This window comes from Pteropus vampyrus, unplaced genomic scaffold (genome assembly GCF_000151845.1).
Source record: "Pteropus vampyrus isolate Shadow unplaced genomic scaffold, Pvam_2.0 Scaffold115, whole genome shotgun sequence".
Lineage (NCBI taxonomy): Eukaryota > Metazoa > Chordata > Mammalia > Chiroptera > Pteropodidae > Pteropus > Pteropus vampyrus.
In genome coordinates, this window is record NW_011888896.1 from 807,985 (window position 1) to 826,825 (window position 18,841).

At 33.6% G+C, this 18,841-nt stretch overlaps 2 protein-coding genes across 4 annotated transcripts in view; one reads left to right on the plus strand and one right to left on the minus strand.

Moving 5' to 3' along the window:
- Positions 1 to 9,928: 9,928 nt before the first annotated feature.
- FPGT (fucose-1-phosphate guanylyltransferase) lies at positions 9,929 to 16,823 on the minus strand. The gene is made up of 4 exons (XM_011365694.2): positions 16,636 to 16,823; positions 15,550 to 15,717; positions 14,303 to 14,395; positions 9,929 to 12,499 (listed from the first exon to the last, which is right to left on the minus strand). Exons 1-4 carry the CDS (start codon positions 16,715 to 16,717, stop codon positions 11,043 to 11,045), a joined length of 1,800 nt encoding a protein of 599 aa, XP_011363996.1. The 5' UTR covers positions 16,718 to 16,823; the 3' UTR covers positions 9,929 to 11,042.
- Positions 16,824 to 16,855: 32 nt separating this feature from the next.
- Positions 16,856 to 18,841, plus strand: part of LRRIQ3 (leucine rich repeats and IQ motif containing 3) — a 167,860-nt gene continuing 165,874 nt past the window's right edge. For 2 of the 3 annotated variants that reach the window (XM_011365695.2, XM_023533925.1), the window contains exon 1: positions 16,886 to 17,046. The gene's annotated coding sequence lies outside the window, so the exon portion shown is untranslated. Of the gene's footprint in view, positions 17,047 to 18,841 lie in introns of all 3 variants that reach the window. The other variant, XM_023533924.1, reaches the window with a different exon arrangement.

The following is an 18,841-nucleotide window of genomic DNA, read 5'->3' on the forward strand; positions in this document are numbered from 1 at the left end:
AGAGGCTTTTGCATTACTTTGCATTACTAGCATTAGTTATTTATACAAAGTATTGATAGTCTAGCAATAATTTAGAAATCAGATTTTCAGGAAGCTTTGAAAAACTATAATTACTGGGACCTATTCATAATCAACTAAATCAGAATCTGTTTGGGTTAGGGCCTTGAATTAGGAAGAAGGAAAACAAAACTCCAAAAGTGATTTGGACAAAAGTGATTTTTCCGTAAGTGTAAGGTAGGATTCTTGCCTGTAAAAAACTTAAAACCCAATTTGAAATTGGAAAATATAATTTACTCTGCAAAGTAGCTTTTGATGAGTGTCAAAAGAATGGTGCAAAAACCATATGCTATATGTTAAGTAGAGGAAAAGGTTATATTGGGCCGGCTACAGAAGGATCTTTGAATATACTAGACCTGAAATAGGTCTTGCTACTTGTGAAGTTTTTAAAGCCTTAGAGGGGACTGAAATAACTATTTTATCTTGAGCATATGATAAATTGATAGCTTGGACACTACTTAAATCATTATAGCACTTCAGAGGATTCAGACAAATTATTAAGATAATATTCATTAAAATCCCTATCATTGCTCTACACAGTAAAACAAATTAAACAAAACTAATGGGACCAAAGTAATTTAAACTTCATCTTGAATCTTTTTTTGAGATTAACAATTGATGAGATTAAGTTAGGCAAAGTCATAAATAACAAATGACAGAGAAATTACATAAAGTGGCAGCAATGGTGGAGAATATGAACAGGGAAGATAGCAAGCATTTCAAAAGGAAAAAAGTCAAACCAAGAGAGCTTAGAAAAACTAAAAAAACATACTTATTGGAGGAGAGATGCACCTGGGAAGTAGCAAGAACCAGTGTCCTATCAGTGTGAGGAATATGCAAATTACATATAAATTAGGCAAGAAACACACTGAGAAAAGTTAGTGGTTTAAACAGAGGTATCATTTTATAAACAGAATCATAAAAATTTTTATTTTGTCTGTTAAGATTACATTTGTAATGTAACATTCAATGCTGGACACCTCATTAGGATAATGAAAAAAAGAAAGATCAAAGAAAGAAAACTTTTCTTAGAAATGCAGAAATAGAATATAAAATATATTTGTCCTGGCTAAAGAGAATAATTGCACATATTCCCTAAATGCTCCTTTAATAATCCCAATAAAAATTCCCAGATATCATAATTTAATGGGCAGCACATTCTCACCCATTTAAAAGTTTTTTTGTTTTTTTGTTTTTTAAATTTCAATTGGCAAAAGGCTTTCTAGTGAGTTTTAGCAAAATATTTAAGACTCACTTTGCCCAGTGGCTCTTGATGTTCATATGTCTTGACTTTTGGTTTAGTGCAGGTCACAGTGAGTTATTGGTAGAGCTGAGAACTGCGTTAAAATGCTGTTCAATTTTTTTTTACTTTGCTCTATGTTGAGTTTTATGCTTAACTAGAAAAGTATATTGTTTTTATTTACTGGAAAACTTTGAAGATTGTTTTATTGCTTTAGCTAATGTCTGACTATGGGATATAAAATAAACATTTATGTAAGTATTTTGGTTGTTACTGATGTTACTTTTCTACTAAGAGCCATGAAAGAAAAGGTTTATGTAGCATAACTGACTATGTAAACACATCTTTTTGCTCTTTAAATCAAATTGATATAATAATATTGTATGTGGTGTCATTTCTATATCAATAAACAAACCACCTGCATACTGAATTTTTAGTTCAGCACAGATGATGATAAAGTCTTATAAGACAAAAGGTAGCTATTCATGTCTAAACAAAAACATTTTCCAGAAATATGTGTATAAAAAGAATAGAAAATATAGAATTAAATGCTGAAGTTCTGAAATCAATCTAACTTTTTAATTATTATACATATGAATTTTTAGAGACCAAAGCAAATTATTTAAAAAACATCTTTGCAAAATTGAACTTTCTTCGTTATCAAATACTAGACATAATTGCTGAAACCTCCTTATTGTAGATTTCTGATATTTCAGAGACTACTGGGAAGTAGCTATATTTTGCTCTTAGTAATTCTAAAATACACTTGGAATCAAATTCAACCCAAAATATGGTTAGCACTGGACACCTGTTATTCCCTGATTCCTTTCTAAAACAAACTTATTAGGAGTCCCTGCTATGATGATGGTGCATTTTGTGCACTTCTTGGAATAAATAATGTACAAGAATCATTCAAATGCATATTCAGTGGGAAGCCATCTGGCTCCATGTGAATTTATGAATATTTTAGCTTGCTCAGCTAGTCAAAAGTAAAAATTTGCACTTAGGATTATCATGTAGATTTATGACAGTATTATAAAAAAAATTGCTTCTATAAATCAATGATTGACACATCTACTAAAGCATAGATTTTTTCATCATGGATTGAGTCCACTTAAATTATGTACAATATTGCTTATTTGGGAAGTCATCATGATTCAACTTGAATGAGAACATGCAATGTTTTATTCAAATAGTTACAATATTTGGGTTGGACTTTATAGGTTACTGTAGTGGACAACGTGATGTGGCGCCCAGATATTTCTTCAATGAAGGGCTTATTACCTCATCTACTGGGAATGCTGTCAGTCAAGAGCTTTCAGCTGGCAACCCATTCACAAACTGCCTCAGCACAGAGAGCGATCTTGCTGAAGATATTCTTTCCAAAGGTGCCCATGTCCAATGATGACTGATGTGTAGTATAAATCTTGGCCACTCAGGTCAAACTCAAGACAGCAGTGAAGTGCCATTTGAGCAACAGAAGTCCTCCTGGAGACTGCCATTCGGCTTGCACCGCAGCTCGACTTCTTTCTGCTGAACTCTGCTTCTGTCCCCTTCCTTACACAATTATTAGTCTCAGGGGCACTCCTTAAAAAATATACTGCAGTTTAAACTCCATCTCAAGTTGTACTTCCCAGGAAACTGAACCTGTAGCCATTATCTAACCCTACTACATATCTAAAATAAGAACTTCTTGGGAAAACTCTTGGTAAATGTCTTCCAGTCACTTTGTATTAACACTCCTGGTATTAGGAAGCTTATTATCTCATAAAGCAACCCACTCTATTACCGGACAAAGTTATTTCTAATATCGTATAAAGATTTTCTTCCTTGCAACATTTGGGACCATATATTACTAATTTCATCATCTACTGATTTAATTATTGATGAATTAAATGACCTTATGATACATGGTCACAATTAATGATAGAATTATATTTTTAACATTTTTAAGAATACTTTGGAATTAGAAATATAGACTTAAGAGCTGATAGTACGTTGATGTATGAGAACACATGATATTCCAAAAGAGATATGTAGATAAAGAAACCCAAATCCGAAGACCTGTAACGTTCCAGTGATATGAGGTAAGAATGATGGTGAGGAACAAGGTAAGGAGACTTGAAAAGAATGACGAATAATTTAGGAAAAGAACCAGGAGTATGGGGTTTCTTCAACCTAAATGAAAAATGCATAGAAGGAATGATCAGAGTATCAGGATTTCTTTTTCCTCACAACCTCTCCACCACTTGTTACTTGTCTCGTTGACAATAGCCATTCTAACAGCTGTAAGGTGGTATCTCATTGTGGTTTTGATTTATATTTCCCTAATAGCTAGTGAAATTGAGCATATTTTCATATGTCTGTTGATCATTTATATGTCTTCTTCGGTCTGTTCAGGTCCTCTGCCCATTTTTTGATTGGATTATTTGTTTTTTCTTGTTGTTGTTTTGAGTTACATGAGTTCTTTATGTATTTTGGATATAGGTCCTTATCAGAGGCACTGTTTGCAAATATCTTCTCTCATTCAGATGGTCGCCTCTTTGTTTTGTTGATGGTTTCTTTTGCTATGTAGAAGCTTTTTGGTTTGATATAGTCTCATTCATTTATTTTTGCTTTTACTTCCCTTGCCTTTGATGTCAAATTCATAAAATTCTCTCTAAAACCAAGCTCCATCAGCTGAGCACCTGTTTTCTTCTATGCGATTTATTGCTTCATGTCTTATATTTAGATCTTTAATTTATTTTGAGTTAATTTTGATGTGTGGTGACAGATAGCAGTCTAGTTTCATTCTTTTGCATGTGGCTTTCCAATTTTCTCAATACCATTTATTGAAGAAGCTTTCTCTTCTCCATTGTATGCTTTTGGCTCCTTTGTTGAAGATTATTTGCCCATATGTATGTAGGTTTATTCTTGGGCTCTCAATTCTGTTCCATTTGTCTCTGTATGTCTATTTTTCTGCCAATACCATAAATATAAAATTGGTAGAGCCACTATGGAGGTTCCTTAAAAAATTAAAAATAGAATTACCATAAGACCCAGCAATCCCTCTCCTGGGTCTCTACCCCCAAAATTTGAAAATATTTATCCATAAAGATACATGCACCCCAATGTTCACTGCAGTATTATTCATGGTGACCAAAACATGAAAACAACTGAAGTGCTTTCCATAGATGATTAGAAAAAGAAGATGTGGTATATATGTAAAATGGAATATTAGCCATAATAAAAGATGGAACACTGCCATTTGTGACAACATGGATGGATCTTGAGATTGTCATGCTAAGTGAAGTAAGTCAGACAGAAAAAGTTGAGAATCATATGATTTCACTTATATGTGAGATATAAAACTGAAGGCAACAAATGAACAAGATGAACAAAAACTCATAGACACAGACAACTGTTTAGTGGCTACCAAAGGGAAAGGGAGAAGGGGAAGGTAGATAAGGGTAAAGGGGGTGATGGAAAAAGATTTGACTTTGGGTGGTGAATGCACATTACAATATACACTGAATTGTACACCTAAAACCTATGTAATTTATTAACCAATGTCACCCCCATAAATTTAATAAGAAATAAAATTTACAAAAAATAAGAGATAATCACACACACACAAAAAAAGAGTGACAACTGCTGCTGAAAGAAAATTAAGATGAGAACTAGAAAGAGTACTGGATTTATCAAAAAGAAGAGCACTGGGACTCCTGAGAAGCACAAGTTCAGTGGAGTGGGTGCTGAGGTGCTGGGTAAAGCCTAAATGAACTGGGTTGAAGAGTGAATGGGAGGAAAGGCACTGGAGAATAGAAGTCCAGGCAATATATATTCTCAAGGAATTCATGAATAGTTGGAAGACATTTGAACATCCATGGATGGGGCTTAGAATGGAGGTTGAGCTAATGCTGCTTATATCTAAGGGGAAGTGAAATTCCAGCTGACTTTTCATTACACATACTAAATATGGAAAAGGATTAAAAAGATGTGTGGTGAAGATACTGCAGACTATTACCGAGTAAAACGTCATAGAAAAAGCAGTGTGGAATGTTAGAAAGTAGGAATCATCACCATAAAAGGCAGTCTTCATGGGAGGGAAATGAAATCTAAACAGAGATCAAATCAGTGAAGCGAGGTTGAGATGGCCACAATATCCCTTTTTCCCTCAATGCCCAATACAACTCAATGCCAGTCTGTTAAAGTATCTTTCCTTTGCAGTCTTTCTGCAAATTTGCTTTCATGCACAATTATAAAAATAAGATGATTGTTATTACTACACACAAAAAGGTGTTATATTGCATTAACTTGGGTAACAGCCAATGGTTGCTTGAGTAAGGGTTGAGAGAAGTGGATGGATTATGGTTATGTTTTCAATGTGTATACTGCACTTACTGAAGAACTGAATAAAAAGGATGATTAAAAAGTATGTGAGGCTTCAGGGATAACTTCTAGGTTTTTGCCTTGAGCAATTTGGTGAATGACTGGGATTTTTATCTAGGTGGAAAATTTCTTCAGGATTTATAGAGAGAAGATGAGCTCTCCAAATAGAGATTCCTATAGAATTTTTTTTTTTTCCAGAAAGAGGGAGGTATGAAGCAGGCAGGTATATATGCAAATCTAAAATCCAGTGATGACTATAGTATGATGGCTAGTAAAAACAACTTTAAAACCATCGTAAAAAAAAAAAAAAATTGGACTGCATCCTGATATAATATGGCTAAAAGAAGTTTTGTTTTTGCTATTTATTTATCTTTTGGGAAATTATAGCTTGTTTGTAGTCTAGAGGTATGGGGAGAGACAGACTGCAGATACCAGAAACATGAATAACATTAGCTGTTATAACAAGTAAAAAAAAGAATTTCTCTAAACCTCTATACTTTCTCCCTCTGTTCTCATAGGCTAGTTTTCACACAAACCTTTTGATTTGACTGGATAATGGTTAATTAGAAACTCTATCGATTTTAACCAATTACAATGAGTGATGATCTTTCTTATTAAATTTCATTAAAAATTGATTCCAGTGATATATAAGTAGTGAATTTTATAAGTTAATTTATGACCTTGTTGGTGTGCCTATATATTTAAAATCTGCACCTGGACTACTTGTTATGATCATAATTATTTCTCTGTGTAGTAAAAGTTTTCTAATTTTAGATTTTATTAAAATGTTGAAAACCTCTCTGAAGAACAGCATATTGGTGAATATAATTTACTTTCTCAAACCCCAAGGCTAAAAATAATAGGAAAGAAACCAATCATGTAAAACTTCATTGAGTAGTACATTTCTCAACTTGCAAATCAGAGGAACACTTGATTTCCAGAATTGTGTTTTGAAAGATTTTTGCCTCAAGACGTAAATGCTTTAATTCTTTTCTGGGCAATGTGATACTCTCTTACAATGAAAACTAATTTGAACTATCTGAACAGTTCTGCAGAGAAAAGAATGGTTACTCGTTACATTATTTAGCCACTATGTTGGTTGTTAACAAAGATTTTAAGAGCTTTTATGGAGGCTTGATATTCAATAAGCAGATCTGTAACACACCGTAGAACAGTGCCCAAATAATATAGATATTAGAGTTTAGATTGTTTCAGTGATGCATTGAAGCACAATTAGAGGAATATAATTATGGCAGAGAGAGCTGGGAAATGACAGTACCAGATGGATTACACCAGTCTGCAGCAATCAGAGACAAATTACTCCATTTGAATGGTTGAATTTTACACTCTGGAAGGCTACTAGATTCTTGCAGCCAGAGTCTTCAAAAGATAGACTATTTGTCCAAGGAGCCCAGAAGTAAACATTAAATCTGTTAGTTTCAATCATTTACTTGCATGACAATAATGCCTTTGGGATGAACATCTTTAGACACAATGTCAGTAATCAAACTGCTTTACAGGTGGATGATAACAGTGACTAATTCACAGGCATCTTCTCCCTTCACCTTTTGCAAATATCAGTGCCTTAGGGAATCAGCAGCTTCTCTTACCCCTTTATTCCAATTTTTAACCTGAAGCAAAATTGTGTTCTAGACTATAGCCAAACTGACAAGTTTGAATGATGTGGCAAATTTGGTTTGTTGTGGCTCAGGTAGATAGCTCTGCCAGGGACAGGAGAGACTGGTGTAATTTCCCCTCAGAATATGTAAAAAAGATCTCATCAGAAATTTCTGTGAAAATAGACAAATTAGTATATTATATGGAGCTTAGCACATTGACATCGGAAGAAAGGAAAATGTGCAATAACCTCTGACAAAGTTCAATACAAGGAATATTAACAATAGTTTCACGAAGTATAAACAATAAAAGTTGTGTTACTCAACCTCAGTAGGAATTGGCTTTGTCCAAAGAAAATTTTTAGAAGTGTAAAAGATTAAGTTAAACTCAGCAGCTAATGGTTACTTCAATTATTTCTATTGCACTAATGGAATTTAAAACAGTACCTTTCAAGTAAATTAAAAAAGGACTTTTCCTCAAAAATTAGGCTTTTTTCCTATTCTCATTTTTTTTAAAATTTATTTTTATTATGGTGACACTGGTTTACAAAATCCAGTGTTTCAGGTATACAATTCAATAGTAAGGCATATATATACTGCATTGTGTTCACCGCCCACAGGTTTGTCACCACATATTTGACCACTTTTGCCCCATCTACCTCCTCGTTCTCCGCTCACTCCCTACCTTCTGGTACTAACTGGTCTGCCGTTCATGTCCATGAGTCTCTATTTGTTTGTTGCTTTTAGGTTTATATCCCACATATAAGTGATATCATGTGGTTTTCAACTTTTGCTCTCTAGCTTATTTCGCTTAGCATGTTTATCTCGAGGTCTATCCATGTTGTCACAAATGGCAATAATTCATCTCTTCTTATGGCTGAGTAATATGCCATTGTATATATGTACCACAGCTTCTTTATTCAATCTATTGTAGGACACTTCAGTTGCTTCCATATCCTGGCTACTGAATGCTGCTATGAAAATTAGGTCTTGACATAGATTTGTGTTTCATTTAACTAAATTAAAAGTAATACCTGAAAATCTTTTAGACAATTTTGAGCAAGGTTTTTTATATATATATCATATATATAAGCTATATGATATATAAATAAAATATATAGCTTTTCTACCTTAATTCTACTAGACTACATCGAAGTGTCTAATTTCTAGACCTCCTAGTTGCTCAAGTTCAGAGGACATGATGGTATATGTGAATGACACCCCTGATTTTGTGTAGTACATCAGTTATCAGCCATACACACATTTTGCAGCAGGCAAAGTTTTGAATTTGGCTCTACGCTGAATATGGTAATATTTATATAATAGGAAACATTGCTTAGCACCAGAAGATAAATGGATCAGCACAGGTTGTGGGAATTCTGGATTGATACCACTAAAATTTTGTGATTTTCAGCATGTCACTTGGATTTTTGAAGCTTTATTTCAACTTAGTATACATATTGATACACCTTTTTTATTTGTTTTGCTTAGTTTGGTGAATAAATACCAAATGTTGGATTTTTAACAAATATCAAACGCCCCTCTTGGTCATTGTCAATTATTAACTCATCGGTAAGTTTATGTAATATATATACACATAGTAGCCATCCTTTACAAACATTTAGAGTATATAAGAGCTGTGATTTTATGAAAATAATAAATCTAGAGGAAATGTTTAATTTCTTACTTATACATGCACAGAATTATCACTTCAGTTGTTAGGAACACTGTTGATAGTACATAGATGGTACTACATACCAAGCAATGCATCTCAAGGCAAGAGGGACTGCCAAATTCTTTGTAACAGGTAATATTTCAAAGCAACTAGAATTCATCCATAGTGCAGAATTATGATTAAAATGGTGAACACCAATTTGTCAGAAACCTCCCAATGACTGAATAGAAGCCACCTTTTTCTAGAGAAATGTGAGTAAACTGTCAAATAGCATGAAAAACTTGCAGAACAGGTATCTGGCATCCACAGTTTGGAGGAAAATCCAGACAGTGGTGTGGTAGGGGCACTTAGGAAATACAACTTTACCACTATCTTTGATAACATAGAAAATGATACTAGGTTGAAACACATGGATATCAATAACTCTTTTGAGTTGAAAAGTGCTTCAGAAACGTTTGAATCTGAATGTAAAGTTTTAGGACAGTCTTGACTATATTTCAATATTCATTTTGTTCCTTTATATGTATGTGCAAGCAGGTGAAATGATGAAAATACATATTTAGGTGCATTTAAAATAGATCTCCAATAAATAAACATAAAAACTTCAAACAAAGAAAAAATTGAGTAGTTTTATTGGTAGTGTTTTCTCTTTTTTGGTAGAAAATAATTCTTAATAATTGATGGCCCTTTATACAGCAAAATATAAAGATTATAGATTTATACTATTAAACACAGTATTGAACATTTAATAAATGATATATACATAATATGCTCTGAAAGCTATGCAAGTAAATCAGTAAGTGCAAAACAACAGCTACCATATATCATTATTTTGTCCTTGTAGAGAACCTTGAAAAAAAGAAGAAAAAATAAATATCATAATTGAAGTTTGCAGACAAAAGTCGCTTCTGGTTTACCAAATAATTATTTTCACACTGACATGTTACTATAAATAAAAGTGGCACAGACCAGTTCTTATTTCAATTTAATCATGTTAAAACACAAAACTCGGACAAAAGTTTTCTCTAATCATTAGACTTTGATATGAAGACATTTCACATATGTGCTTATACCAAAATAGGAACACATAACTTGAGATTCCAGCCAATTTTTATTTTCTTGAAGCTGTTTATCATCTGCGTATTTTCTGTCTTTGTTTTCTTCTGGCTCCTTCCTGCTGTCTACCTTTTGGCTATTTATCGCTTCTCAGCATCATCACCAGTGCACGAACAGAAAATAAGAAATGGAAAGTAATATTGGTCCATCTGGTAATTTAACAGTTCTGTTAAAGGGATTAATAAGAGAGGATGAAAGTGATGTTGAAAATGAACTTAAATGAGTTTTAGTGAATCTCAATTATTCCTACCATCTTCTCCACACAGATACTTGGGTTCTGTATTTATGTTTTACTAGGGATGGAAATTTAGGACACATTTTTAAGATATACAAACACATGTCCAATTATAAAAGATAAAATAACATATGTACCCTTTTTGTTTCATTCTGATCAATAAATGAGAATGATTTTCATCATTAATTTCAGTTGTTTCTTATCAATTAAGATAATCACAATATTTTAAGCATTGATTTAATCTGAATTTATCCACTATGAATTTGTTTCTGAAAAAGTATTTCTACATTATTCTTACGGTGTTCTGAAAACCCTATAGTTTGCCAGTTTTATTAGTCCATCAGAATTGGACTACTAAGTGTGAGGAAAAAACTGCCAATAAACACTTAAAACTTTGTTGGAACCAAAGCCTAAAATAAGATGGAAAAAATCTAAAGGTATGTTTAGAAAATTATTTTTAAAACTACTATAGTATTATTTGAACAAAACGATGCTCCATAAATCCATCTTTATTAAAAGAAAAAATTAAAATAGTGACGTCCAAGAAGTCCCTTTTCTGAACTTACATCCTTGAAATCTTATTTTTAATTAAAAAAAATGGTTTATCGGTAGTTATAATTGTTATGCTACAGCAATTAATATAATTTTCATTAATTCACTTTGATGAAACAAAGTCAACAGAAAACTGTATTTGCAATCCTGCCCAAACAAGAAAGGCAAAGTAAATAATATTTAAGATGTCTCTAAATCAGACTGTTTTCTATTCAAAGTAATTTCTAGAAAAATTTGTTCCCTATAAGTTATCATATCTTCTACATCTTTGTAGACAAGCATTTCTTCAACAGACAACAGCGTATAGTTACTCAGGCTGAACATTGACTTGTTTTGTACAGCATGTAACATCTTTAGGGATGTTGTAACTGAATCACTCAAAGAACAACAAACTGGGAAAATACGAGCATTCCATAAACTCAAACATGTCTTGTCTCCAGAGAACAGCTCCTCTGTAACTTTCAGATTCCAGATATCTAAGCATGACAGGAAACAGACTCCAAAGAACTGAAGTGACTTTATATTTGACAATGTTTTAACATTCTTTTTCAACTTGTCTTGCACTCCAAATGCCATAGTTGAATACTTTAAGTGTCCATTCATCTTCAAGCTTAAGGAACACATGAAGGAATATGCAGGCACAACAGCTGTTGTTATGACATAAGAACCACTAATAATGCAGTTTTCCCCAACTGAAACATTAGGCCCCAATCTGGAATACTCCACAACTGAGCCAGGTGACACAGAACATCTTGAATCCAGTATACTTTGAATGATACAGGATGTGTTACCAGAGCATTCCGGAATTGCTGGCAAGATGCTAAAAGCTACGGACTGTAAGCCAAGCTCTGATTTCAAACTGCTATCTGAAGTCAAGTGAAACAAATATTCTTCAGTTGTTCCAATGTGATAAAATTTGGAGTTATTAAGAACGACAACATTAAGTGATGTTCCTTTAAGAAGGTGAAATATTCTCTGCCTCATATCTACTAACTCTGATTCTTCTTTAGTGACATGTGATGTATTTCTGGTATACTCCACAGTTGCTCCAGGTCCCAAAGCCTGCAGAAAATCTCCATAGGCATCTATTTCACAGTTCAGTGTGCCTATGCTTTCATAAAAAGCAAGTAACTTTTTCGCTGACTTATGATCCATGTAAAATAGGCTGTCTGTGTAGACATACTCAGGGTCTAATTTAAGAGAGGTAGTGTCACTCTCAGCAAAGTTCTGTTGAGAAACATTTCCAGGTCTACACACAGCATCAAACTGATGCATCTTTTCTATGCTGGGCTTATGAAGAAAACGATGGCAACACCTGTATTCAAGGTCTCTATATTCTAAACAATTAAAGGGTTCTAAGACAAATACTCCATGTGTGGTACCTACAGTCAAACTAGAAGGATGAGCTAATGCAGTAAAGCCAGGCTTGTCAAACCTAATAAACTCAGATTTTCCAATACTATAAAGTTCAATATCATCTGCACAGGTAACAAGAATCCCAGGATTCATATGTGAGGGGAAATCAATGTACATGGCTAGTTTTAATTCTAACATCTGATAAATGGGGTTACCAAAAGGTAAAGCAGTGAAAATTTTCCCCAGAGCACTCGCATTTGGAAGGCGTTGACTGTAGCCACCTATAAAATTAAACAAAATAAATGTTTTTAAATATTTATATCATTGTTTACAAGATTTTAAAAACCCAGGGGCATCAGTTGTAACTCAAAATGTCTCTAAAGATATTTAATATGTACAGTGCATTACTGTAACTCAGGAAAGAATAATAAATTCCAGATTACAAATTCAAAGAACAAATCTCCTGTAGCCATTTGACATATTGTAGTTTTAAAGATTCTAGATTAGGAAAGAATTCTAATATACTTTAGACTATGTGATTATTTTAAATCAACTGTATAACCAGTAAAGAGGACCACAGGCTAAAACATGACTTCATATCTACATTTTAAACAACAAATTTCAACCATATTTAAACTCCTACAATAAGAATCTATTCTATAGAGGGAAAAAAGTTACAAAAAACTAATATACCAATTCCAACATTACCTATTAAACAATAATTTCCAGATACAGTATCTTTCTTTAAATTATTACATACACTTAAAGAAAGTAAAGCTGCATTTATTTAAAAGCATTTTAAAATTTATACTTGTTTTTAATTTAAATAGGCTTTTCTCTCTATAATGAGCCCTATGGTTTAATTCCTTGAAAAGTGTGTTCTAAGTACATTTAATAGCTTACATCATTTTTATGTTAAGTAATTACAGTGAAAGGCATTATTACAGAGTAGAAAGAGTCAGACAAAATTGGTTTCAAACTCTGGTTCAGCACTTTTCAGTTGTTTATCTTTGGATTCACTCCAAATCAGCAAATGTAAAATACTTGCATTATCATGTTTAATGAGATCAATAACATATGTAAAGCACCTGGCACATAGTACATTGTTCAACAAATGAGAGCTAATACTTTCTACTTTTTCCTTTTCCAAAGACTGGCCAATTGTAAAGTTTAACATTATAAGAATTACATATTCCTAACTATATATTTTACTGGTATTTTATTTTTACTAAATTGGTAATAAAATACTTGTTTTGAAATAAAATAATACAATTTGATTTTTTTAAAACTTTTTTTACTTTACTTTTTGTCAGCCTTAAAATCAGAACTGGGATGCTTTATTTGATATCATCTTTACAAAGAATCACTGTTCTTTATATGAATCATAAGATGGTAAGTGCCTCAGAAGCCCTGGTGCCAATCCATGACAATTTTCATCAGCCCCTAATTCACAGAGAAAAATAACAGAGGTTTTCATATAACCAAAATTTTCATATAACTAAATGTATTCAATTTTAAGAACTATCCCTTGTTCTGAGATTATTTCTCTACTTTTCTGCTATAAAATGTCCTTCTTTGTGTGTAATTTTACCTTATGTATATTCTTGTCAACTCCATGTTTTGTTATTGCCTTTTTAAAAAACTCTTGAAGATTATAGACTTTGGCCACCAATAATCAAGTAAGAACTCATGATATAAGGTTTTGGCAAAAGTCTGGTAATCGCAGTGCTAAACCTGCCTCTCTCCTACACCACCAAGAAACTCTTCTAGAAGAATTAGTGAGAAATGTTCATATTTGATGAGTTCTGCGTTAGGAAAGTAATTTTTTCTTTACATAACGAGAACAGCTATGAAAAAATTGAGAATGTATGTGATCTATAATTTTAAGGACAATTTTGTGAAAAACATACTATTTACAAATTTAAAATATCAAGAAAGGCATGAAATATTTGCTTTCAAAGCAGAGTAACTTCAAAGGCGAGGGAAAAAAAGGAGAAAAGTATACGCAAGAGAGAAAAATGTCCCTAAGATATCAAAGGTAAAATACTGAAAAGAAAATATAAATTCGTAAAGTATAACTTTACCAGAGTGAATTAATAGGATGGTAAAAGAATTCCATTTATCTCCATATAGCTTTTCCAAACATCGAAGGGCACATAGTGTTGATCCTCCATTTCCTTAAAAACAAAGTCAAAAAGCACAACTTATTTCATAGAAATCTACTAAAATTTTGTAATTCTGGTAAAGTTAGATGTTATAACTTTAAGGATATGGCTTTTGGCTATAATTAACTTGGCAGAGAGCAAAAATACAGACAAAAGAATCAAATAGATTTTATAGTGATTAAATAAACAATTAGTATGGAAACCCAGAGATCAACCCTCGGTAATAAATGATGAGCTAATTTCCTGAAAATAGAAGAAATAATAAAGTAAGCAATCTGCAACACTGGAATACTGTTAAGTATATACACATTTACTTGGAGTTACAAATTGCAAAATCCATTTAAATAATTCTCCCATATAACAATCAAATGTACAAGTTAAATTTGATTCTAAAAAGTTTTTTAGCATCTGCTCTCCTAAAAAGTATCTTAAATGTAACTACCAGTTACTAGTTACCTTGGGCAAATTGTTTAACTTTCTGTGCCTCATATTCTCATCTATATAATGGGAATCATAGAGTACTGACTGCACAGTTGAAGGACTAAGACACTGGCTAATTATAGCAATGCCAGTGTCAGATATAGATACCATATCTCTGGTATTCAAGTGGCTTCAGCTTGAAGTATTACATGGAAAATGGCTTTCACAAAAAATAGCATGCATTTTTATTTGCGATGGAAGGACAAAAGGCAAATTTTACTTAAATTGGATTTTTTAAGTAAATATAAATGATACTTAAGTCATTAGGCTGTGCTCTTTTGCATTCTGCACTGTGGTCCTAAGACGTTCGTTAAGTAGTATACATATTTTTTCTTCATTTGCTTTCTTCATGTACATCACTGAAAAAAGTTCAGAGTCTGGAGGGACCTTAAGAGCCTGACTAATGAGATACAAAGGATTATTCACCATCTAAGTAAATTTTATCAAAACTAACAAATTTCTCTTTTAAATAACATGACATTCTTGACTTTTTCATAAGTTCACAATGTGTCAGAAAGATGCTATTAATTTTTTTTAAAAATTAGTGAATTTACATTAAAAAATTTAAAGTCTGTAAAGACTATGGTGGAAAGATATGCTAATTTATAAACTGTAAGCCACAGGAAAACTTTTCTTTGATTATTCTGCCTAGAACCTATGATATAAATCTGACCATAAATGCATACCAATTTTAGCTCCAGCAGGATCAACAAAAACATGATATTGAACTCCAAGAGGTAACTCCTTTTTTTTCAGCTTTTCTGACAATTGTAGCTTGTAAGCAAGTTCCTGTTTTTCATCAGCTGCTGTTATTGCAACAATATCCCAGAACTCTCCAGCTGCCACAGGTTTGCCTATATGAAAAAAAAAAAAATCAAGGAAAATATAAGTATTGTCAGAATTCTGTTACAGGCCTACTTATTTGGAAAGATAAAAAAAAGAGGTAATATTATCATCTTCATAAATATATCTTCTGCTTTTCAGAATTAGGGGATATTTAGTGGCCAGTTAGTATGATTCAAGATAGTTCTAATGAAGATTGTTCAGTAGGTCTACTTTTTTTCTCTTTTATATTACTTGCTCCTATGGTCTATATGTCAATTTATTTAGATATTCTGAAAGTTAACGTTTCTTCATTAAAAGTACTTTTTGACTTGCTAAAGATTACCTCAATTCTTAAAAAAGAGACAAAGGAATAAAAGAAAAAAGAGACGAAGGAATAAAAGAATCTCCAGCGTTGCAAATTAATTTCCATATATCAGAACCATGTAGTGTTTGTTGGCTAAGAAAGATTCAACTCAAGGATCCATTCCTACAATGTTGCTGTTTATAAACGTGGGTACTTTATTTTTATTACCTTAAAGTGAGCCATATGATTTTACAAAGGGATTTGGAATGTGACATAAAATTCTAGGGAACAAAAAAGCTCCTAGCTCCTGATGAATTCTTTCATTACAGAACTCTAAATATTACAACTTTGTAAAAGAATATTTTCTTTCCCTTCCTCCTGCCTTACTTAATTTATATACACATATACATATACATTTATATTTACATTTTACTAGAGACGAAGTTAAAGAAGCAAGCATAACGTAAAAAAAGAAAGTGACAGGAAAGAATAAAATATTCAAGAGTATTAGCTACGCCTGTGTCAGTGTCCTAGGCTCTCAGGTGAGAAGCAGACAGGAAGTGATTGATAGTCCAGCAAATTTCTCGGCACATAAAGGACCCTCCCTATTGCCGGTGGAGAGCTGGGGTTTCTCCTTTGGTACCTCTCAGCTCTGAAAACCTCCGCAACTTTCGCTGGGTGGCTTCTCGCAGAAATACGCCTGGAGAAGAATTTGCAGCAGCCATAACGCCCCCCGCACCCCCACCTTTCACGCAGTCAGCGGAAAACTTCCAGGGGTACTGCCGTTCGGCACAGCACGCATGCGCCCTGGAATGTAACCGTCCCTGGGTCCGGTTTCGCCTCTGTCCCGCCCCTTACGTGCGTCACGCACGTAACCACGCCCCCGAAGCTCTTTGGCCTGCCCAGGGAAAACCGTGATGAGGTGAGCCCAGAGCCTTGCCCTATTTCCCTAGCAACGGTCTGCGGAGCAGATGGTCACCTAGCGATTTGTCGGACTGTGTGGAGTCTGACCACTTGTTTCCAACTCATAAGGTCTTGCAGCTTGGTTGACCCGGTGAGTGGTTCATGTTGGGCGACAAAATTGCTAGAATTGATCCGCTAAGAAGACGAAACTACAACCTAGCTTCTAGCTTTCTATCGAAAGGTGGTTCTTTTCTGACTCGCCGTTTGTTTCAGCCAAGAGCAGTTACCGAGGACCGCCTGATTGTTAATTCCTCCCCTGATCGTCATCTGAAGGCTTCTGCCTCAACCCCAGATCCAGATACAGTCTGAACATTGTAAATCTTTATTTTCTTCAGGACCCTTAGGTTTGTGGCTTCTTTGCCTTTGCAAGTTCCTAGAGAGTGAGTCTTTCCACCCCTCTCACTTTCGAGTTCACTTCATAGGTTTCTGGAAGTTGTATCTAATTCATTCTCTAAGCAGACCGTTAACATTCGTGATATTTTAGTTAATTTCTCTGTCATCCTTTTGTATATGTAGATCAATCAAGAACTTACAATAATATTCCTGGGAATAAGTCAATTTATTATATATGTTTTTGGTAGGTTAGCTCTATAAGTATTTCTCTTGTAAACTACCAAATTTATTGGTTTTATGGATGAATCAGTTCATCTTTACACATAAGAAAGTTATGAATCAGAGAGAGTAGTGACTTAGTCAAGCTCTCACAATTATTAAGTAGTAGAGAGAAGATTTAATAAGATATTTCAATCCCCAATGCAGAAATCATTCTACCATACCATGTGATTTGATTTATTTTAGAGGCCTGTGTTCATTAAAGTCTTCATCAGAAACACAGGCATTCAAGGCCCTACGAGCTCTTGCCACGAACTTAGTATTTTTTTCCTAAACACTTAACTTGACCCTGTTATTTTATTCTGTACTTACAGAGAAAGTGAGTAAAAAGGGAGATTACTCTTTCATAGTTTTATTGCTTAGGAGGTTATTTTGTTAATAAAAACAATACATTCTTATTAAGAACGTTAACGTTTAGAAAATTCAGAAGACTTGAGTGAGCAAAAGGGGAAGTAGCAAGAGAGAAAGTTAGAGAGGTGACAGATACCCAAAGATAGCGTTTTGTTTTTACTGAGTGAAACAGTCATTGCAGGGTTTTGTTGTAACTTGCTTCATATTTAAAAAGATCACTCAGTAATGTGAAAATAGACTGTAATGGAGGATTGAGGGAGACTTGATTTTTGTTGGTTGGCTACTGTGGTAATACAGATAAGACTTGGTGAAAGCTTGGCAAGGATGCTAACAGTGGGGATGATGAAAAGTTGGTTAGATTCTGGATATATTTTGAAGGCACGATTAATCTACTAATGGAATGGCTGCGGAATGTGAGAGAGAAAGAGGAGTCAGGGTTGACTACCTGATAGATAGAATGGCCATCAATATAGATGGGAATGGCCATGGTTGGGGAATGTTGGTGGAGTAGTTGGGAGAGTTCAGAATTTTGTTTTGGACATGTAGAATAAACAAACGTATATGTGTGTGTATGCAGTGTATATGTTATAGAGGTGTGTGTGTATGTGTGTGTCTGTACATTATACATATGAGTCTGGTGTTCACGAGAGAGGTCTGGGCTAGAGATATGATTTTGGGAGTTGTCAGCACATGGATGGAGCTAATTTCAAACTATGGAATTAGATGAGGTCCCAAGAAAAGAAAGGTCAGTAGAGACTATATGCTCAGGTACTATAAATACTAATGAGATAAAATAAACAATGAAAAATTAACTAAACAAGAAAATTTCAATAGTGATAAGAAATGTGAGGGAACTAAAACAAGGTGATGTAATAGAGTCTATCACATAGAGTATTAAATACAGTATTTTTTGAATCTGAGGA

Bases quoted from the DNA above. Each gene is read 5' to 3' on its own strand.
- FPGT (XM_011365694.2), bottom strand. From the start codon at position 16,717: ATGGCTGCTGCAAATTCTTCTCCAGGCGTATTTCTGCGAGAAGCCACC. The intron at 15,718-16,635 runs GTACCAAAGGAG...TTTTTCATATAG, and splicing joins GAGGTTTTCAGAGCTGAGAG to GCAAACCTGTGGCAGCTGGA. The intron at 12,500-14,302 runs GTAAAGTTATAC...TTAATTTTATAG, and splicing joins CATCCTATTAATTCACTCTG to GTGGCTACAGTCAACGCCTT.